We start from the raw sequence: 23042 nt of genomic DNA on the forward strand, positions 1-23042 counted from the left end.
AGGTGCCATACCACCAAGGGGTGCAGGGGAGTGTCTGCTGCATGTGCCTTCCCAGTGCCCAGCTGAAAAGAAAGACACAATGGGAAAAGACACCTCCTGCCCCATTTCCTTCTTTCCCTGCCTGGATTTTGGTCAAGCCTCTGCCCAAGCCCTTTGCTAGGTCCTGCTGGGGAGAAGGGGGAAGGGGGCAGGGGACCCGCTCCTGCCTGCCCCTGCTGCAGGAGCCAGATGCTTGGCCTCGTTTCCTTGCAAGGAAGCAAGGCTAAGCAGCTGGTTTGCCTGACTGGGCTAGGACAAGCCGCACATTCTGGAACCTGGTGGCTTCTCCAAGTTCCTGCTGATGCCAAAGGTGGAGCAGGATTGTTTTCTGTCATCAGCTGGAGCCCCTGGGCCAGCGTGGCAATGCTTTGGTGGCACTCTAGCCAATGGGCTTCTTTACTTTTAAGCATGGCTGTGACTTAGCATGTCATCTGGGTTGAGACTCATTAAGCTATTTAAACCCTACAATGAGTCACAAGCACCTTATAAACCACCCCACAGAAACCGTCCTTATTCAGATGACAAGCTTATAAGCCATGATAAGTTATCATGTTGTCTGAACCTAGTCAATGTATGTCATTTGGTGAAGGAACTTTCATTTGTGCCCATGTTTAATTTGGCTTTGTTCTCAGCGGAAAATGTTGCTCATTCCTTCACAAAAGACACTGAGATCAATCCCTTGGAAGAACTGTACTGGATGGAGAGTTAGTGTATGTATGGAATGAAATATTTAATTTCTGAAAGTCTACCATAATATATACAGCACATTGACTTAAATCCACCTTCATATTTAGCTCCTTTTAAAGCTTTGCCAGCTGTCTAAAGGTTGCAAAAGACCAATATTTCTATTGTTCGCTCTAACCAGTGGAGATGTGGTTTTGTGGGCTTCAAACCATTCCTTCATTTTCAAAGAGTTAATGCTAAATTACTGTAGTGAAGCAGAAGCATCACACTGAAGACATTCTTCCCTGTTATTTTTTTTAATGATTGTTTGGTGGTTTAAAAATAGCTAAAGGTGCTAAGTATTTCATTAAACCATTGAAACTATTTCATTATACCATTGAAATTCCATCAACTGGAATTTAGAACCATTCTACATAAATAATGAAGCCTCTTGGTCTAATTCAGTTCTCTGTTTGAACAAAGGTAAGAGCTGCAGTTCTACACATTGCAGAATGACACCTCAGCCAAATCACAGTGAAAAATCCAAGTATTTCTTGCCAGTATGGCAAATGAGAGCTTGAGAAATGCAGGCATTTGTAAGTGGCACAGATAATGAAATTGGCAGCTCTTGTACTTTCCCAGTAGAACCCAAATTGCAGTGTCCAAATGAGGAGGATGTACAAAAATATAGACAGATGGTACATATCTCACAGCCTACTAAGGCATAAAAGTAGGACAGAGAAACAATATTTTTTTAAAAGGTACATAAAAAAATAAATGAATGCACAAAGGGGTCTTATGTGTGTTTCTGAAGAGGGAATAAAAGCAGAAAGGTTAGAATTGCTGTTTTTTCTAAAACTGATCATTTCTACGTCTTTCTTTTCCCAATGCTGTATTTTATCTGTGGCATCAAAGCCTGATAACGGGAAGGAAACAAGAGCTGACTGATTGGGGCCAGAGGCAATCTGTGCTTTGAAATGAGGGACAAGTGAAAGGAATGATAGAAAGAGATTAAACTCCAGTAATGGTAAATCAGCCATTACAGAGGCTTCACTGCCAAAGTGCCCCATAGTTCAGAAAAAAATATATCTCCTTGTCTAAGTATTTCTGCTGCCTGCTGTGAAAGAGTGTGCATGTGTGAATAGAAGTACTTCTCAATAATTAACTTTCCCATTTTCCAAAATCATTACCCCTCATCAAGGAATCATTCCAGTTTTGTGGGTAGGCCACAATTAGGCCCATACAGCACTAGGTTCTTCTGCAAGCCCTTAAGTAGAATCACAGCATTAGAAGAGAGCCAGTTAACCTTCTAACTCAGGTGTTCTCAGATTGTTGGCCTGCAATTGCAAATAACCCACTAATCATGTATCTCCTGGTTTGCCAGAACACCTGGGATTGCTAAAACCCAGCTACTGCCTCACAAGCCATGGAGGCCTGATTTACCACAGGTTCACCCTTCTCTATTAATGAACAGAAGAGTGTTTGCATTGTTTAATATGGCTGTTCCATATTATTGGTGGTATAGAAATTAGGTAAAAATAAATACATGAATACATAAGCCCTGCGTTGTTTCCTTTTTCTTTCATAGGAGCCCTGACACACTGGAGAAGATGACACAGCCTGAGCAGATGCACTCCAATGTTAAAAAGACTCTGGATTATCTAGATAATCACCTTCCAAAGGGAAGCCATGTGATTTTAATTGGCTTGGTAGATGGCCGCTTCCTATGGGATAACTTACACAAGAGATACCATCCTCTTGGTAAATATGCCAACTTCCATTTCCTATTTGGTGTGAAGGAGAGATGCTTGCCATTGACAAGGGCACTGGGCTTTTCAGTATAGCTCTCTGATGCCAGTCTTGCAATTCCAGTCTCATAGTTAATGATTAGACTGTCATTTTATTCTGCTTTCTCAGTTGGAAAAGTCTGATCTCATCTCTGTTTGTTCCCTGAGTTACCTTTCAATGGCACACTACTATCCTGAGTTCAGTCTAAAGTTATTCAGGGTCTGTTCCCAGGTATTTGGGACACAGACTAGTTTCTTAAACAGATCTGCTGGACAGACAGCAGTTTGCTCTCCAGCAGAGATTCTCCCTGACCCATGTGAGCCCATATCTCCCAAGTCCCCAGTCCAAAGGTCTAGCTACTACCCCACACTGGCTCTCTGGTAGTCTCACATTCTCAAGCTGTTACCATTTGACAACTGAAACCTGAAGGCCATTGATCAGGCAAGACTGCATATATTTCTGACAGCCATAGCAGTGTGCTGTGTAAACTGTAACAACTGTACCACTGTAAAAGATACACTTTTTAAAAATTAAGGTATTTTCACATATTCCGGAGTGGGCAAAAAATGTTTAAAAAGGTAGCAAGCCAAGGACAGTCATTGCAAAGTGTTGTTGTGTTTCACTACAGGGCTTGTCACTCACCATCCTCTGGCAGTGGTATAAACACAACTGCAAAGAGGAGCACAGTTCCTCTTTGCTGCTGATGCTCTTGTCAAGCAGCTTTCTAGCTGATCTTGTAATCCATTCTGAATTTGTTTCTTTGGGTTCAGATGACATGGCAACCCATCATGGGTCGAACAACCCTAGAACAAGCCATGGTTTGTCAAGGTGGCTCATTATCTCCAAACAAGTTGCTCTCTGGGAAGCAGTATAGGCTTGGATGGCATAACAACCCACCATGGGTAGTGACACACAATGGGTTGCCATGTTGTGTGAACCTAATCAGTGGGTTTCATCCATTGGGCTGTATCTAATGTTAGCCTAAATTAAGTCCGGATTGTTTTAATGGACCTGCCCTAAGTAGAGCTGGCTACAACTCACAAGTTCCTGAGCAAGTGTGATGAACATTTTACAGAATACAAGTTAGTCCTAATAGGGTCTCTTCATAAAAATAGATAATGAACTACATGCCTACTCAGAAGTAAGCCTCATCAACTCCAGTGAGACTTTCCACTAGATACATATGCATAGGATTGCATCTAAGTTACTACAGTCAATGTTCTGATTAAGGAATTGCTTTATCTGAGGATGAAGCAGGAAAAAACTCCCCAGACAAATGATCAAAGAACATTATTGCCTGACATACAGCTTGTTATGGCAAATCTGTTGTGTATTGAACAGTATTTGAATTTAGCTCACCTATACAGAAGCAATATATTTTTCCCTCTATGACAGAAGGTATTATTTCCACTTTAAAGACAGCCTATCTGAGATGTAAAAAGTTAAAGCCATGATTGTACAGAGTCACCTTTAATCTTCCTCCTTGATGTGAAATGGCTAAATTTGTTTTGGAGAGTGAAAGCCTTGTTAATGGGTAAAGCATCAGTCACTCACCCTTGGGATTTGAACTGACTATTATATGACTCAGTTCTCTTGCTAGTTCAATCGACTGAGAATAAGGCGGGGGGGGGGGGCGGTGAAGGTATCTATATGCAGGATAAAAGAAAGCCACCTGGACTTTGAGTCTGGGACAGATGCTGTCATGGAAACATGAAGTCATGGCTGTGTTTCCTTGGCTTCCATCACAATCGGGCTGAAATCTTTGGTTTGTAGGTGAAAAAGTAAAGAAATAGCAATGAGTCTCTTTAAAAGCAAATAGCAAAAAGTCTTCTTAAAAGTAGACTTTTAAGTAAACAGGAGAATCTGCAGCCACTAAGGGCATATCTGCATGTTAAAAGAGCTTTGGAACTTTTTGTTTGGATAGTTGCTTCCTCTGCAAAATGATTCAGCACTTGAGGAAACTGTTTTTCTGCTTTATATATGCAAAATCTGTGATTGGGGATCAGTGATTCCATTTCTATGCTGCCCAATAGCTGAGGTTTTCTGAGTAGGTCACGCTCATGAGCACAGGATGGTGTGACCTACTCTTTAGGGCACAGCCTCCGTGTATTGTGCTGTGTGAATCAGTTCAGAGGAGTTTCTTTTGACAGCAGCTTCAAAGTAGCATAAGAGAACCAAAGAAAGTGTGGTTTAAATTCTCACCTAGCTGTTAAGGGTTCATAGTTCTGCCTTCCTTCACAGAATTGTTGTGAACAGAAAAGCATTTGCCCCTCTTACTTACACTGTTGGAGTAAGCTTGGCAAATAAACAAATGCCAGGTTATGTGCAGAGTTTGTCTGGTGGGCAGACCAAACAGGTCTTGTCATGGGCTATTTCAGATGCTGGATCCAAAATGATCTGTCCAAACAGGGAAAAATGTCTATTCATTGCCAATCCCTATCCCTATTTTTCTCAATGCTGCCTATGTACAGGCTTTATGAGGTTTACAGTATACGTTTGCCAGCAATCAAAATAGCCCCACAAATATTGTGTGGTCAAGGAGGTAGCTCAAGGGCCATTGTTGGAGGGCTGGGTATGTGTCCTGAATATCCCTGGAATCCTGGATACCAAGAGTACAAAGTCCTTATCAAGCAGTTTCCTAGGGGGTTCCCAGTAAGGAACATGGTAGTGTCAATGCCGTCAAGTTTGAAAAGATTTTGTTTTCCAGGTCAATTAAACAAAGATGTTACATATGAGCAACTCTATTCATTTCTGAGCTGTCTTCAGGTGAGTTGTTCAGGTGTCCCGTGCCACTATATTTTAAGCAGAAAAAAATGATAAAGGTGACATATTTAGCTGGATTAACATCTTGGTAGTGTAAAAGTTCATATGACTTGAATGTTTCTTTAGAAAGGAAAGGTATCCAATAACTGAAGCTAATTGTATGTGCAAATATTTGTAACAGCTTAAGAAAAACTGTGAGATAAACAGAAAGCTTTTAATTGGAATTAGTCTTAACACAAGGTGGTTGTTTTCTTTTGTTTTTTAAGAGCACATCCCTTTTGAAGTAATAGCAAATGGAAGCAGGTGTTTTTTTCCCCCCTGTCTTATCTTGCTGTTCTTGAGCATCTTGTTCTCCAAAATATTATCAGCAAATCTGTTGTGATCCAAACGTCTGAGGACCAGGCAGGAGAGGAGAAGCCTGGAGAGATGGCCCCCAAAGTACTCTGGGGGGAAGGAAAGAGAACACCATTGAATGTTTAGTCTGAAGAACGAAAATACTTGTAGCACCCCTGCTTTCAGTACTAACAAATGTGCAATGTATTGATTGTCAGAAATCAATTCAAATGTCTATCTATGGTGTAACTATTCAGAATAGCTGTTTCCTGAATTTCAGTTACGTATATGGATTGTCCCTATGTGCTTGATGATTCCTGACCAAGTCTGAAAGTATAATGTTAAGGAAAGAGCTCTTCTGTTTGTTCAAACTTCTTATTACCTAAGTGTTGTCAGATAACTGGGGCTGTTCTCTGTTGTCCGTTTTCACACACTAACATCCAATGGTTAAAATGGCACTTTCCACAGGTGAATCCATGCAATGGCTGGATGTCTTCAAATGGCACACTCAGGGACTTGACCACAGAGGTATGTTGTTGTTGCTGCTGCTGCTGCTGCTGCTGCTGCTGCTATGATGCTAAAGAGATTGGGTTTCCTGAACTGCCTAGTTTTTTCTACTTCAACTCAAGATTCTCAGATTGGCTTCAAGATTTTTTTGTCTATTTTAAAGCCTTGTATGTATACACATGGTATGACAATTTGCCCTATGTTATTAGGCTGCAATTCCTTGTTCTTTTCTGGAGCAAGATCCCAATCCAGTCTTCAAAGGAACACAAGCTGCAGTGCAAGGGCACAGAAGTGCAGGCCTTGGGAGCGAATCTACCCTGATGGGAGTTCCAGTTCAACCTTCTGGGATTCCCTCACTGGGAATTCCCACATCCCTTTCCCCAACCACTAACCCTTTGGTGGTTTCCTGGCTTTTTCACAGTTCCCCCTTCCATTCCAGAAGGTTGAAATGCCTCTCCTAAGGCTTAGTTACTGCCCCTCAGAGCTTTATGCTAGAAGATGTCAGTGTTTTAGAAGTTTTGGACCGACATTGGAATGCAGCGTGCGGGCAAACACACACACGTCTCAAATGGAATTTAGTCCTCAGGCTGAAAGAGGTTATAGCATGTTGTGCATGACCAGGTTTGAAAGGACCTCTGTATGCATCGTCAAGAAGGCTTTTTGGTACCAGGCAAAGACATTTTTATTTTGACATTATTTTAATAGTTAACCTGTGTTTATTGGCATTTTAACAATGGGGTATGCCTTTTATTTAATTACTAGTTCTTTTAAGTGGGTGCATTTATAATTATTTACTTGTTTAAATGTTTTGTTGCCATGTGATCTGTGCTTTTATTTATTATTATTTATTTATTTAGGGAACCTCTATGCTGCCCCATTCGCCAAAGCCTCGGGGCGGCTCACAAACATAAATAAATAACATCATATAAAACAATATAATTTAACAGTATAAATTAAGTCACCCTGGCCAAAGAATAAAATAAATAATATTAACAATTAAAATAACGTTTGAATAAAAAGGTCTTCGTCTGGCACCGAAAAACGAATAACGACGGCACCAGGCGGACCTCTCTGGGGAGTGCATTCCATAGATTGGGCACCACCGCAGAGAAAGCCCTCCTCCGAGTACTTACCCTCCTAATTTTCTTCACGGAGGGTTCCCGGAGAAGGGCCTCTCCTGCTGATCTCAAGGGGCGGGCGGGCATATATATATATACTATATATATATATAGTATTATATGGTTTTATTGTTGTAACCTACCCAGGGAGCCATATGGCTAATGTCGGGAGTCAGCAATCCAATAAATAAATTAAGCTTCTAACTTAGCTTTCCATATACAGGGGAGTTTTGTCATGCAGGTGCTTGGAAACAGGTGCTCTCCCTTCACATACCTTCTAAAACAATGCAGTCATGGAAAGGATGACATACCTTCCCTGACCATCCAGATCACCTCTAATAGAATTTAATTTTGAAAAAGTGGCTCTTGAGGATCATTTCGCTCAGGTTTTGGCCACTGTCACCCCAAGAGTTTTGTCCCTGAACCCATGGGCGAAAACAGGCACTGAATTATTAGTTTTTCCCAGTCTGTTTAGAGAAGCCAACGCTTGCAGGGAAATGCTGCTGTATGATGTACCATATTGCTCTCTTTCTAACATTGTTAGTCAAGCTTATGTAAACAAGGCCAATTGTTTGCTGAAGGAGAGCTTCCATTTTGTGACTTGGAATATAAATGGCATCTTTAAAAAATACATTTCTTTTCCTGCACAGAAACTAAAGCAGTACAAAGTTCACACACAAATGGATTGTTTATATTATTATTGAGAGCTGCTCTAAACTCTTGGTAGACAGAGCAGGAACTTATAACAATAAAAATAATAAGCACAGACTTTTTTTATGTTTCTCCCCACAGAGGGCCTTGCAGCTTTCCAGCATCCTGAAAGAAATAGCAACTTCCGAGAAATATGCTAATTTTGATCTCTTATACTTGGATTACCCACTGAAAGAAAGTAAGTATATATGAGCCATATAAGCCGTTCCCACAATAGGCATCCTTTAAAGGAGGGGTGATGCTGTCTGCTGAAAGGATATGCCATTGCTGATGTTACTCAAGGATATGTGCAAGATTTGGGAGGCAAGAAATGTGGAAGAAATGTGGAAGTAAATATATTCTGGATACCACTGGATACTCTATTTGACCTTCAACAGCCATGTCTTTAAAAAACAAGTCTAGCCAATAGCCATGGCAGTCAGTACAATCATGGAGGGAGCTTAAGCCTGGTTTTGTTGGTGCAGTTTTGGCACCCTGCCCTTGGTAGGATCGATGGCACTGATGAGTTCTGTGAGGTTAGGTTCCAACATGCACAAATGGTGCATGTTCTAAAGAAAGTGGATATGGAGAAATTTTCCTCCCATTCACAAAACACAAAACAATTCAGAGTGGGATCAAAGGAAGCCCTTCTTCACACAGCACATAGTTAAACTGTGGAATTCATTCCCACAGGATGGAATGATGACCCTCAATTCAGATGGCTTTAAAAGGGAATTAGGTACATCCATGGAGGAGAAATCGCTCTGTGGCTATTAGCTCTGGTAGCTGCATGGCCACTGCAGTATCCGAGGCAGCATGCCTATGCACACCGGTTGCTGGAGAACCCAACCAGAGGTACACTGTTGTATTTGTGCCCTGCTTGTGGGTCCATGCAGGCAGCCGGCTGACCACTTTGTGACGAGAACACCGCACTGGTTGGACCCGTGGTCTGATCAGGCATAACTCATCTGAGGTTCACAAAAGTGTATGCAGGGTGGCCACCTGCATTTCTCCTGTTTCAGGGGTTGTATGCAGAGTGTCCTCAGTGCAGCCCAAGTGCAAATGAGAAGTTTGTGGGAGGATAATTCAGGCAATCTTTTTACCACGGATTAGGAGCTGCCACAAGATCAGTCACCTGCTCCAATCCCAGGTGCTTCTGAAGGATCAAGCCACAACCTGCCCACCCATAGCCATGCATGCACAAATGAAGTATTTCGCCCAAAAAGTGGATTGGGGTGTGCATTTGCACCTTCACCACAAGGCAGGTGCGACTGTACACGTCTGCTCATGTGTTGCACAGGGTGGTATGTAGAGATGGCCATAGCTGGCCTCCACAAGTCAGCTTTCCAGCTTGGCAGTGATGAGTGCTTCTTCCCTCTCAGATCAGCCTGGATCTCGGAGGCCGCACCAGACTTTTCTACCTAGGCCAACATTAATCCAAGTTGGACAAAGGCAGCAGTGCTACAGTGACTGGTGGGGGGAGGCGGCAGAAGCAGGTGCAGCAGGGGCTGTTGCCCTTGGCTCCAGTCTCAGAAAATGAGCCGGAACCCAGTGAGGAGGAAGGCTGCCATTATGGAAGAAGGGAGGAGTGTACATGCCTCAGGAACAGCCAGGCCCAGAAGTCAAACACAGCTGATGAGTGATTTCTGTTGCCAGGTTGTCACTATTTTCAGTGGTAAACTTCTCTAGAACACTGCAGGGGGCAAATTTAGCTTGAAAACAGGCCACACGCAGCCACAATAGGACTTCTGCTGTAGCAGCTTTTTTGCCCTCATGAATGTTGGTGCAGCAGCGGCCATGGGCAGTGAAGCCTGCACCAGGAGGCAGAGAGGGCTAGAGGTGATCCTTGGGCCACAAATTGCGCACTCTTGTTTTAGCAGTCACGCTGTGGCCTCATCAGCTCCAGGAATGGTGGTCTGGTTACCGCTGCTGCCATGTTTGCTGCCAAAGTGACTGCTGAAAGCACTGAGTGGATTGTGGCAACTTCTGTTGGGTTTGCTAATTCTGGAAAGATAAGTTGTGTTGATCACACCAGCCCTGTCGCTTCTGAAACTGGACTCACTTATGACTCTGCAGTGGGCTTGGAATCAATCTGAACTCAGAATGAAGTCAAGAAGATGACCCTGCTATTCTTTAGAGGGAGGGTTGATTTTGCTGGTTAAGAAGACCAATCTGTTTGCTTGTTATTTGTAGCTGCATTTGTACCCCGCCATTCCTCCAAGGAGCTCAAGGGGCCCAAGGAGCTCAAACATGCTTCTCCTCTCCCCTCATCATTTTCTCCCTTCAGTCCTATGAAATAGATTAGGCTGAATGTTAGAGACTGGCCCAAGGTCGCTTAGTGAGACTGAAGGCTTCACTGCTGCTGCTAACCAGCAAGGGAATGGCACATGTAAGGTTTCCACCACATGTGGATCTCAAATCAGGGCATAAGTGCTTTGAGACTTACTGACCTGAGTTACTTAACTTTGCTTTTACTTAGTTATGCAATCATTTTTTCTTTATGTACAATAAATTATTAAGGGAGCAGTCACTTAAATCCAAACAATTCTGCATACACTCTTAATATTTCATCAGGGCCATTAACCTATTGCTGATGAACCAAATTACCCTGAAGTAGTAAATACATTAAATCACATTTTGGAGGGGGATCAATATGCATTACTTTCCCACATTGGTAAATAAAAGTCAGTCATGACAAAAGACAGCATTTGGCAGTGTTTTTCACAGCCCCATAAGCATGTTTGCAATTAAAGGCTTCCACTTGGTAGAAATGTCAGTTGTCAAGCTCCCCTTTTAAGCTCCTTCTGTGCTCATCACTGACCTATTTCTCACATTTCTTTTTACTAAAGTCTGCTCCAAACCTTTTTGGAGTCTCAGAGTATGAAACATTTAACAGCAGTGGTGATTTAAAAGAATTATAGAATAGTAGAGTTGGAAGGGGCCAGAAAACCATTGGGTCCAAGCCGCTGCTCAGTGCAGGACTCCAAGTTAAACCATCCCTCCCAGATGCCTGCCCAGTTGCATCCTGAATCCCTCCAGTATGGGAAAGCCACAACCTCCGTAGGTAATGGTTCCAATGGTTCCCTTGTCATACCACCTTAACACTCAGGAAATGTTTCCTGATATCTAGCCAGAATCTAGCTTCCTGTAACATGACCCTATTATTCTTTGTCTTGCACTCTGGAATGATTGAGAAGAGATCCTGGCCTTCCTCTTTGTGACAGCCTATCAAGTACTTGCAGATTGCTTCTTGAGGCCAAACATGCCCTGTTCTTTCAATCTATCCTCATAGGGCTTTGTTTCCAGTCCCTGGACCATCCTTGTTGGCCTCCTCTGAACTCTTTCCAGTCTGCATCTTTACTTTTAAATTTGTATGTGCTTTGAATGAAATTCCAACATTTAGAATTGGAGAGTTATGATACCAATTTTATTGGTATCTAGGCTACCCTACAGAGTATTATAGTATATTTATGCAGGGTGAAATCCACTGCCTTCCACTTCAGATGTGCATAAGCCTCTGAACTCATTCACCCAATGCACAGACTGAGGCGTGGAGGCTGCAATCTCCAGTATACATATATACATACACTGGAGGAGAAAGAGGGGAATCAACTGAAGGGTGAGGCAAGAGAAGAGAAAATACAAAATGCAAGAAAAGAGAAGATCCTAAAAGTAAATGCTCACAGAACAAATATATCTCCACCTTATGCCAAATGTGCCTATTTTCCCATCCCTGCTGATTTTCTGGACCTGTACTAGTTTAGGCTTCTAACACATATTGCAGGTAAAATTACTTTAGCACTCCTGGCTAATGGCTTTCATCTAGAGTTGAATAGGAGAAATGGTCTTGTGCTTATTATTCTGGATCTCTCAGCAGAATTTGGACAGTAGACACGCTTGGATAGTTGGTTTCACTGCTATTTGATAAAAGGGTACCATAGGGTAGCGTAAGGGGACTGCTTCTCTACTCACTGCATACACCATAAAGTTCAATCTTATCCTCTGCATTTATTTGAAATTGCTGCTGGAGTTATCTGTTCAGAGTTTGGAGTCATCAAGGTGGTGGTAACATCCTATCTAGAAGGGGAGGTCAGTGCCCTGTATAGGAAGAACTTGGGAGTTTTTTTTCTACTGTAATGGACTGCAAGGCAATCAAACCAGTCAGTCCTAGAGGAAATCAACCCTGACTGCTCTTTAGAAGGCCAGAAACTGAAGATGAAACTCAAATACCTTGGCCACCTAATGAGAAGGAAGGACTCCCTGGAGAAGAGCCTAATGCTGGGAACAATAGATGGCAAAAGAAGGGAATGGCAGAGGATGAGGTGGCTGGATGGAGTCACTGAAGCAGTTGATGGGAGCTTAAGTGGAATCCGGGGGATGGTGGAGGTCAGGAAGGCCTGGAGGAATGTTGTCCATGGGGTCGCGATGGGCCGGACACAAATTTGCAACTAACAACAACAACAAATGTCTAATTTATACCAGATCTTTATTTTAACTTCTAATGTGATGTATATTTCCAGAAGGGTGTTTTTTGCAGCAACTGCAATGTAATGAAAAATTGCATCCAAAACACTTCAAGCCAAACACACACAGAGCTGCAGCTGTCCATTTCTGACTGTTGACCTTCAATTTTGGTGTTGAGGAAAAGCCAACAAAAATGAAGTGCTAAAACAATGTTAAGTTTAGCATTTTAAAAACTTTGTCTCTCTTCAGCCTTATTTATGCTTGGAGCTGCATGAAAATTGTTCTGCTAGCATTTATGTTCAAAGAGTTTCCCCTGCATAAATATCTTGGAAAGGCTTAAATACTGCCTGGAAGGAAAGAGGATTGGATATAGTATTTGCTCCAACAGTGTTACATAAATCATCATAATCTTCATGTGTAACAGTCATCAGTTAAAAATACTGCCTGTGATGCTGTGCGAAGTGGAGGTTATGTTTATACATGTGGTGCATAATCTTCTGTAATTATCTGGTTTACAGTAGTTGAGATGTGGCAGAAATTCGGAGGAGAGCCCTGGCAGCTAATAGAACCTGTTGATGGTTTTCATCCTAATCAGGTAAAAGACAGGGGTGGGGAGATGAGTGGGAATAGGGGATAAAAGAGGCAAAAAGAGAAAAATCCAAATGTCCAAGAGACCATATACTCATGCATGAGGCATTACTGTGGTTCTTCACTGCAAACAAAGGGCATTAATAGATATCCTCTCAGGATGTGTGCAAAAACAAAACCGTGTATTTTGACTTTAGCAGTAGCATGTCTTGGCAGATTTGTTCCAATGGTATGCATACACAAACACACATGAACCAAGTCATAGCTCCCAGTGGTGCATGGTTTATTTCTTACAAAATAAATCTAATGTTGGGAATGAGGTAGCTGAGCACAGGTACTATAGGTATGCCAATGGAAAATAAATTAGCTCATAAATAGTAAATAATCCTTGGCATATTGCCTATATAAAGTTAGAAACCAAATGGACACAGGCCTCAACAATGCAAACTCTGCTTAGTGTTTGAACTGAAGGTCACTCTGCATAGAAGACAGGGCCACGGACATATGTGGTTAATCTGGAACTAAATTGGCTGGAATATGGTTCTTGGGGAGTTGTGGAAGCTAGGACTAGGCAAATTGGGGTTCTAAAACTTCAAGGAGATAAGGGGATGAGAAGGGCTGGAAGAGTGGGAAACAGCTGACAGAGATTTGTGTCCAGAAGCAGGCAAAATGCAGCAGTTAGCTACTCCATGGCAAAAAGAAGGTGCTTTAGAGCAGCTGAATTTGGCCTGCTAACATTTTTCAGCATGGGGTGCTACATTCAAGTTGGCTGAGTACTTCTGTTCATGGAAGGCATCTTGGATCCAATCCAGTCATCTCCATGAATCTGTTCTATGACTCCAACCTTATAGCAATCTTGGTCTATCCATAATATAACAAATGAATTCTGTAGCACATTTTTTCTTATTGAGTTTTGTTTCATTTCCATATATGTTCTTAACCAGTTTTGCCAGTTTATAATTGTCATTGCTTCCTCACAAACCCCAGTAATTATTGATTGATGAGAATAATTCAGTTAAATATCTCCTGCAATTAATATTAAACAAATATAAGTTAGTGTAATAAATGCACCATAAGCTGGTTATGGGGTGGCTGTTCTGTCAGCAGATCAGGTGATTAACTAGCCATCCACTTCATGTAATAGTTCCTTTTTCAAGTGTGTTACAGGAACTATTTGGACTACAATGATAAAAATAAATTAACTTTATTCCATCATTTGTCAGCTGACTTCAGTGGAGCTTGAAAGTGATGCTGATAATATTTATATTTTCCTCTAGAAACCCCATCCCTGTGGAATGTTCCCATGCACTGTGTTAAATATTTGAATACAGGAAAAGCACGGATGGAGCTGATTGTATAATTTTCTTTCCATCTGATCTGTCCACCCTGCTCTGCTAGACCAAACAGCAACTAGGTTGGGAAGGAATCACGTACTGGCACTACATGTGATTCCTGCATTCAGATGCCATGGATAGGATTTCACCAAGTGGAAGCCACTGCACTAGCAGAAAATGGGAATTGTGTCAGAATAAATGACTTGCACACTGGAGCTATTTGAAGTCAAGTGGAAATTTCAGAAGCACTTCACATCTAAGGATTTAAAGCTACTGCAATCTAAATATGCCCAGAAATTCCATTCTTGAGTTATTCCTTAATGAATTTCTCCTGCAAGCTTAGACGTAGATGGAAGACTATGCAATTCCACATCTGTATGTTTTAACTAGAGTTGTGGGGGGGGGGGGACAATCCTTATTCCCCCTGCCCCGTACCTGTATGATCAACTCTCATGCAGAGTAAGTTACTTGGGGAAATTGCATAGTTTCAAGGGCAATGCTTTGAGTGGTTGTTTTGTACATATGACATGGCCATGCATTTCAACACAAATTTATAAAACACAATAATTCTGTGCTTCAAAAGCTCTAGAGCAACAGAGGCTGCCAAACAGGACCAGTCTGAGTTTATTCTACAGAATTATAATTGCTGTATATGAGCAGAACATTGCTTGAGGGTCATTAGACCCTTTCACTCCAAATGACAAACTGTGTTTGTCAGAAAAACCCCAAAGCTGGAAAAATCCATGTGGATTTACATATTTTAAAAGAATGAGCTGAAAAGAAACCTAACTCAGAGTACTGAACATGAATTTAATAAGTCATACAGGCAGTTTTGTAGTAGAAAGAATGAAGTTGGCAAAATTTCAGCTTGACTTGAGAAGGAAAAAAATGATTTTTGTAAGAAAGAAAATAGGGTTGGATTCAGATTTAGTCATACTTGGGAGTAGACCCATTCAAATCAGCAGTGCTTATGTTAGGCATCAATGTCAGTCCTTCTGGGTCCAAGAGCTCAAGTGTTATTAAATTGGGATCTAAACTGTAATGGTAATTATTTTATAATTAATAGATCTTACTGGGATGTCTGAGTTGCCACACAAGTGGTTATATAGTTAATCCTGGTGCCAACCAGATGCTTTGGACAACAGCTTCCGTTAGCCTTCATCACTGGCCAGATGGCTGGAGCTGATAATTGCTGTATATGAGCAGAACATTGCTTGAGGGTCATTCCCCCAGGTGGGGGAAGACCAATGTGTCTTTGGGGAAATCACAATTGTGATGCTTTAAGATGTTGGCAAGCATCTACTTTACTTTTTGACCTACACAAACTGCTACATTTGTTCACTACTAGAAAGCAAAGATTGACTGCTGGCATTTCATGTGTTAAGACAGCCAGTCAGCTGTCCAGCTGGTTTGCACAACACTGCCCTTCTCCTCCTCCCAGTCTGCATGATGCCCATAATCCTCTGAGATAGGGGAGTCAGGGACATCCCCATAAGACTGTGTGCTAACATGACTTTCCTGCTGCTCAAGCAATAAATAACATCTAAGAAATAACAACCTTTATTGTCAAGTCACATAAATAGATTTGCTAAGATTACACCTGCTTGTAAATCACGTCATATTGTAACTGCCGCATCAATGCAGTTGTGACATGATTGACACTCCAGCAATTTTCACACATGAAAATACATGTATGTACACTTTGTTCCCAGCTTTGACCTTCTCTTTGTGCATGAAAATCTCCTGTAGCTTAATATATTTAGGCTGCAGTCTTATGCATGTGCCTGAAACAGCTCTACTGAACAGATTGGAGCCTACTTTTGAATAGACAGGTATAAAATTGCACCACAAATCTAGGAGCTCTGAAAACTGACGAGTGATGTTTCATTAGGTCACTGATATGAATTAGCTTTGTTTTTGCTTATTTTAGTCACAGAATTCTTAGTTGCAGATTCTAATATTTACATCATTGCAAGAATTAAGGCATAGAATTGTGGCCCAAAAGCAAACATATTAATTTGGTAAGAGTCTATTAAGTGTACTAGGCAAGCATCAATTTACATTTCAGACTGTTTTTAACACTCTGAAAGCACCAAAATTTAATGTCTCGCCTGTTTCCCCGAGCAAAACCAGCCTAAGTAAACAGCACAACAGAAAAGCCGAAAACCAGTCATATTTAACCATGAATGTCATAACTACTGAAATATCAGTGGCAAAACAAGGGACTATCAAAAATTTAATTACATGGCCATGTTATTAGTGCAAATGCTTTATTTTACTGGCCAGATTTCTGTGCCTTCAATCAGCAGCTGAGTGTGCCAATCTTTAACATGTGAAGGAATTTCTAAATGGAAAGTGACATCTCTCTCCTTTTGTTTCAACTTCCTCTAGATTGCTTCTGCACTTGCGGCAAAAATCATCTGGCAGAAGTTACTCCATGATTGGCCTCATGTTCTTCAAAAAGAAAATCCATTCAACAAGGAGATTGGAAGAGTCTTCAATACTCAAGGAGGGCACTGATATCACCACTCAGACATGGCAACCATTTCTCCATCAAAGACCACATTTCCACAGAAGTAAACTGCAAATTCACTAGACCAATTTATTGATGTGCCATCAAGTCATCTCTGACTTATCGTGACCCTCCAAAATGTCCTGTCCTTGACAGCCCTGCTCAGCTCTTGTAAGTTCAAGCCTTTATGGAGTCAATGCATCACTTACTTGGTCTTCCTATTTTTCTGCCTTCACTGTTGTTTTTAATTTGTGAGTTCTTTCACCTCACTGTTAGCCTCAACAATTGCAAGTTTCACTGTTGTTTTTAATTTGTGAGTTCTTTCACCTCACTGTTAGCCTCAACAATTGCAAGTTTCACTGTTATGTTTTAACAAACAATATGATTAGACAGGTTTGCAGACTGATCGATATAGTACATATTATGTAAAATATTAGGGCTATAAACTATGATCAGTGACAAATGTAAAGAGGTAAAGCAGAGAAATGGACACAACCCAATCAAATTATATGCACCAGTTCCAAGGCTTCCAGACATTTTACCCCGTGTCATTTTGCCTCCAATACTGGAAATTTCCATACAGGAGAAGCATTGGAGCAAAGTCCTTTTTCTCTCTACTCTTGCAGATCTGAGTTGTCCTTCTGCCCCTGGAATGCCATCCGAGTCTATATAAAATTGTAATCTGAAATATTAGATATCTTCTAAAATATCTGCTAGAAGCTAAAAAGAGGATTCCTCCATATTAAATGATCCATACAAGATTGATGATTTGAAGAGAAGGGTTCTCAAACTGTTGATATCATGATTTACTCATGATTTTCTCCAATTCTTCATTTTTCTTCAAAAAGTCAACTTAGAAAAAAGCACATGGAAGAAAATTCTGTTGGAATTTTTATTTGACTGAGATTTGGAAGGGCAGCAATGAAGGAACTAGAAAATGTAAAGATTTCACTGGAGACCAAGGTCATCCGTTCTATTTTATTCCTGATCACTATGTATGGGTGGGAAAGCTGGACAGTAAGGAAAGTTAAGGAAGAAAAATGATGCTTTCAAAACATGGTGCTGGAGAGTTTTGTGAATACCCTGGATTGACTGAAAGATGAACAAGTGAGCCATAGATCAAATCAAGCTGGAACTGCTGTCTGTTGGGCACATCATGAGAAGTCAAGACTTGTTGAAGTCAGTCATGCTAGGGAAGGTCAAAGGTAGAAGTGGAAGAGCAATCATGGATCAATTTCAAAATGGAAGCCACAGCTGAGCAAGGCTGTCAAACCGGACATTTTAGAGGACAATTAAAACACAGAGTTGCTGTAAGTTGGAGATCATTTGATGGCACGTAACATCTGATCTTTTCACCAAGTGGCATTACATTTATCGTTGTAGTATGCAACACAAATCTCTTCCAAAATTTACCTATAAAGCAAAGCACTTTTAAACAGGCCAAAAATAACATTCAGTTTGTCTAGGCTTTGTCTGTGACATGCATCGCTATTTTTATCTAACAGATTTAATTCAAGATTGAAAGAGCTTAATGACAAATAGATGGGAAATTTACAACACCAGAGAGAAGTGGAGATACAAGTTTGAGAGAGAGAGAATATAAACTTTCTCCAGTAATTCTGTGTCAAAAATGGTGAAGACTGACATTTTGAATGATCACATTTAGATTATACATATATTTCAATCAATATTGTGTTAGAAGTTACATTGGGTTATTCAAAATTTTATTCATGATTCCAGAGATTAGACATTGTTGGGCCATTCCTGTATAATATTTCCTCAAATCATTTCAGAAAATTTCTTTAAAACCTCCTCTAATTAAAAAAAAAAAAATCAAGTTTATTACCTACCATTTTATAAAGAATCACAATGTTCTAAATGTGGTTCAAATATCCAAAGTAAGGCAATAATGTAAGGCTTAACCTCTAAGCTACCTTTATATTTTGAACAAGTGTTAATCTTGACACATTTGAAACTGTGCATATATATCACCTTATTTGATAGCTCCATTTTTTGTCATACAAGTTTATTGAAGAAAAGCCATCTGCATCATTTTAAACAACTGAAGAATGGGTAAGCATTCTGGAACTGCATGTTGTGTTTGTTAGCAGTACAATCAAAGTACCTGCTGGGGGTGATCTGAATACAGTGGGCCCACCTTATTCAAAGCCCAGCAGGGAGGGAAGAAACAAATTGTTTTCTTCCCAATTAATTCCTATTGGAAGGAAGTGAACTATATCAAGTCCAAGACTGCCATAGTTCTCCTCTTCCAGGGCCCAGTAGCCTCTCTTACAACACCCATGGAACCAAGACTGGTATATTGCTGAGGTTGAGCTTGCTCCGCAGAAGGTCTCTGTTATCCGACATACCTTTTCTTCTGATACATATTTTATACTTGCACTCATTAACTTTCTTAGTTCACTAAGTTTACTAATTTGCTAATCCATTTTCTTATTTAGTCTACTTTCTCATGCACTGGTATCATTATATTGACGCCTAGTGAATTACACAATAAAAAACTGATACTGGTGTAGAACTGCATCACTGCAACCAAACTAGAGAATGCAGTGGTCATACATCAATATCATCACCTTGACAAAGACTGTTAAATCCTATTTGCTATGATTTTTTAGTATTGTAAGACAATAAACATAACAGACAACCCCTTTGATACATTTAAAGCATTTTATTTGAGAAATTCTTGTTTATAGTTTTAAAACACCTGAAGAAAGTAAATACTGAGAGCACTAATACAAAGTTAGTGAAAAAGGAAACAACACACTGTTAGTGTTTCTAAGTATTCAAAGCCGTAGCAGCATAGGGGACGTATCCCACTACTGATAAAGATACATTTGGTGGCAAAGAACATTGTAGTACCCTGTACAAAGCATGTGTGAAGCTGTATATCTGTTTAACTGAGCACTCTTGCATACTACAGATCAGCTAAAGCTGTCTGAATTGAGAGATGCAATTATAAAAACCTGTGGACTTTTACAAGTATTATTTTGCATACAGCAGCTCTACAGAGGCTAGAGGAAAATCACATTGTTCTTAATGCTCAAAGTTCAGTGAGTTTCAAATTCAAAGGAGAAGATGAATATGACTAGAGAAAATAGAAGATAAGGAGTTTTTAATAAAAGTTTCAGGAATACACTACATATATTGTTTTCTAGGAAAATGTGCAACATACTGCATAGCTGATCATATCTGTAAACCATATTATGTGCAAATCATGCACCAGTTTCTTTTTAACCTTATTTGACTGTCAGGATCTATGACTATCCTATGCAATTCTCAATCTAGACTGACATTTGCAAGTGCCAAGTATGTTGAACATTACCAGACAATGCTTGTGTTTAAATCTCTAAATAGGTTTTTATCAACACCTTTACAGCTAAAAGCATTGAAGTTCCTGCTTCAGTTCACCACTAAAATTGAATGACTCTAAGGCATCCCTGATAAAAATAACATGTATAGATAAAACTCACCAGGGTTTTTTTTCCTCCTGTGCTGAATTTCTTCATTTCATGAAATAAGCCAGTCTCTGATGTATTAATTAATAGAAACTGGAATTTTAATAGTGAACTTTATAACAAATTTTGAGAAGTCTTACATATAAAATATTTAGCACAGTGAAAAAGCTTAAAGACAGCTATCATACTTCAATGCTAGAAGAGTTAGAACTCTATATTCAGCAAGGAGTCCGATACAACATATCCCCTTCCAGATATTAAAGCATAGTATAATGAATAATCCCAAAGGACTTTATATAAAGTCCAAATGAAAAGAGCAACAGTTTGTATTTGGCTTTGCAAGCAAGCTCGATGAGGTTTCTTTCCGTTCAAGGCTTTCCAATAGGGACGTAGCATGCATCAGGCTGCCACATGCGAAGGTCAACAAGAACCTGGTTGAGCTTTTGCATCCACAGATTACGCTCCTCTTTAGTATCAGCAGATAACCAGTTCCTTTAAACAAAACAAATGGCAAAAAAGGAATGACGTTAAGCATTTATCCACAAATTTTCTTGTAGAGGAAAAAAAGGGGATGGGGGCATTATTACAAAAACTGTCCCCCACCTCAGCTCCATGTATCCTTTTAACTGTACAAAGTGATCTACACAAATAGCAATATCAAAACTCCCAAAAACTTCTGCCTAGATAAAAATGTAAAGTAACAGACAAAGTGAAAATATATTCAAAGTTTTAGAAAACAGAGTATTTTAAGCCTACAGAAATGCTAGGCTACTGATAAAATATAACACATTTGCTTACTTGGTAACACAGAGTGTGTCTTTACATTGACTAACTAGTGTTTCCTTGTCATCCTCTCTCTGGGGCCGAACAGTAATTAGCTCAAAAGTGTTTGGCCGAGCACAGAATTCTCTGTTGGCTGGTTCAATCTTATGATTAGTGCAGTTTGCCAGGTTTATTGAGCCCATTGGATGCTGAAATTTAAAAAGTCACATAGTTAAAACACCAAGGGTTTTTTTTTTTTTAACCAACTGCTGTAAACTATCCAGAGAGTCATGTGACTATTGTGACAGTCTAAAAAACTTTAGATAGATAGATAGATACAATATCTAATAAAGGTAGGGTAAGGGTAAGGGATTGATGTTGTGCTCTTGTCCTCCTGCCCACCATCCCAGAAAAAGCAACATATGGATCCACCTCCAATTACTGTACTTACAGTAAAGCAGAGCTGTACACTATAGGCTCAGATGCTAAATCCTACTCTCTAGGGTTCTTAGAAGGCTACATTCCCCCCTGCCCCGACCAGCAATTGTATGGTGGTTTCCTGCCTTTTGTTCATTTCTTCCACATTCTAAGATTGAAATCCCTAAAGGCAGGAAGAGATTTCAGCTGCAAGATGCTGGTATTTCCGGCCCCCTCCCCTTTTGCGTTTAGCCCTGCCCATCAACAGAATGCAGCCCCCTAGAGTGTCTCCAGAAAGGAACACATAGGTTGAAAGATGCCTTCAGTAAAGTTCTCCATATTGCATCCTTTCAACTAAGATCTAAACGAAGAATGCCTCTACATCTGCCTTCCAGAAGTGTGAATATCATCCCTGGCTGTGGATAATGTGAACTGGGCTAAAGTTGATTCTACTACATTCCATGCTTTATCAAATCTGCTTTTACATGGATTTTTAGCAGTGTAGTTACCTTTCTTTTTTCATCATCTGGGTAAGTCCAGTAAGAGATACAGTTTCCAGAAAGAGCACACCAGCGTCGATGCCAAGCCCCAAACCCACTAACATCTTCAAACATAGTCTGGGGGAAGAGAGAGAAGGACGTTTTCTTGAACACTAACACTATTCCTACATTTATTTATAATTGAATTCTCACAGCTTTATTAGAACATTCCATGTTCAGGATCTGCTCACTAAGCAATCTAAGAAGTGCTGTAAGTACCTATTGCTGCACCTTTTCTCTATCCAGCCAACAGCTCAGCAAGCTTTCATTCACCAAAGCCCACCCCAATGCCACTATCTATATACAATCATTCTTACCTTCTCTCTCTCTTATATACCGGATTTTAAGCAAGCAGCACTTAGTGGCTGAGAATATTTGACATTTGTTTTGGCTTGCTTTTATTAAAGAAGGCCAGCTTATGAAAGTACAAAAATCATAATATAACAAGTTTCTGGAGTATTTATGTCTCCTATTGATATCAGAAAATGTACTAGAACTTTCACACAATTCTTTTCAAAGATATAATCAGTGTGGCACAATACTTCTGAGAACACAGCCATTGCAATCTTGCAACTCATAGTGGTTTTTATAGCACAAAGCGCCATCTGCTGGATTCAGGAGTAACTATTTAGCTATATTGTTAAGTATGATTTAAGAACTATGCTCATATATCTTTCTTTTAAAGGACTTCTGAAATTAGTCTAGGCTTGCTTCACTAGCCAGAACCTAGTCACATGTCTGTTGGAAAGAGAAATTAAAAAGCCCTAAGCATCAGGACAAATTTCCAAGGACAAATCGAGACTCTTCTTTTAGATTAAGAAAGGCTTGAAAATCTACACATGTAGTGGTATCTCACCAAAAAGCCTCTTTCCTCCACACAAGAATCTATTTGACATTTAATCTTCAGATATATATGGCCTTCCAGGGGAGATAGAAAAGGAACCTGAAAGAATAAACAGATGGAAATTTCTGAAAAATCATCTTCTGTCTAAAATCACATCGGCTGCAAGACCAATAAATAAATAAATAAATATCCAATATCCATGTTAATT

At 40.2% G+C, this 23042-nt stretch overlaps 2 protein-coding genes across 4 annotated transcripts in view; one reads left to right on the plus strand and one right to left on the minus strand.

Moving 5' to 3' along the window:
- Positions 1-17801, plus strand: part of AOAH (acyloxyacyl hydrolase) — a 99031-nt gene extending 81230 nt beyond the window's left edge. For all 3 annotated transcript variants that reach the window (XM_044454496.1, XM_044454517.1, XM_044454506.1), the window contains 6 exons: positions 2291-2463; positions 5198-5256; positions 6055-6114; positions 8004-8100; positions 12884-12960; positions 16679-17801. In XM_044454496.1, the coding sequence (XP_044310431.1) occupies positions 2291-2463; positions 5198-5256; positions 6055-6114; positions 8004-8100; positions 12884-12960; positions 16679-16807 (595 nt within the window). In that variant the 3' untranslated portion in view covers positions 16808-17801. The remainder of the gene's footprint in view (positions 1-2290; positions 2464-5197; positions 5257-6054; positions 6115-8003; positions 8101-12883; positions 12961-16678) is intronic.
- A 2630-nt stretch (positions 17802-20431) lies between these two features.
- The window catches only part of ANLN (anillin actin binding protein), a 31634-nt gene continuing 29023 nt past the window's right edge, over positions 20432-23042 (minus strand). Inside the window, exons 22-25 of the mRNA XM_044454529.1 lie at positions 22847-22933; positions 21961-22068; positions 21071-21243; positions 20432-20764 (exon numbers count right to left, since the gene is read on the minus strand). Coding sequence (XP_044310464.1) covers positions 20641-20764; positions 21071-21243; positions 21961-22068; positions 22847-22933 — 492 coding nt within the window. The 3' untranslated portion in view covers positions 20432-20640. The remainder of the gene's footprint in view (positions 20765-21070; positions 21244-21960; positions 22069-22846; positions 22934-23042) is intronic.

The sequence above is a fragment of the Varanus komodoensis genome, unplaced genomic scaffold (assembly GCF_004798865.1).
Source record: "Varanus komodoensis strain SLA01 unplaced genomic scaffold, ASM479886v1 scaffold10, whole genome shotgun sequence".
NCBI lineage: Eukaryota > Metazoa > Chordata > Lepidosauria > Squamata > Varanidae > Varanus > Varanus komodoensis.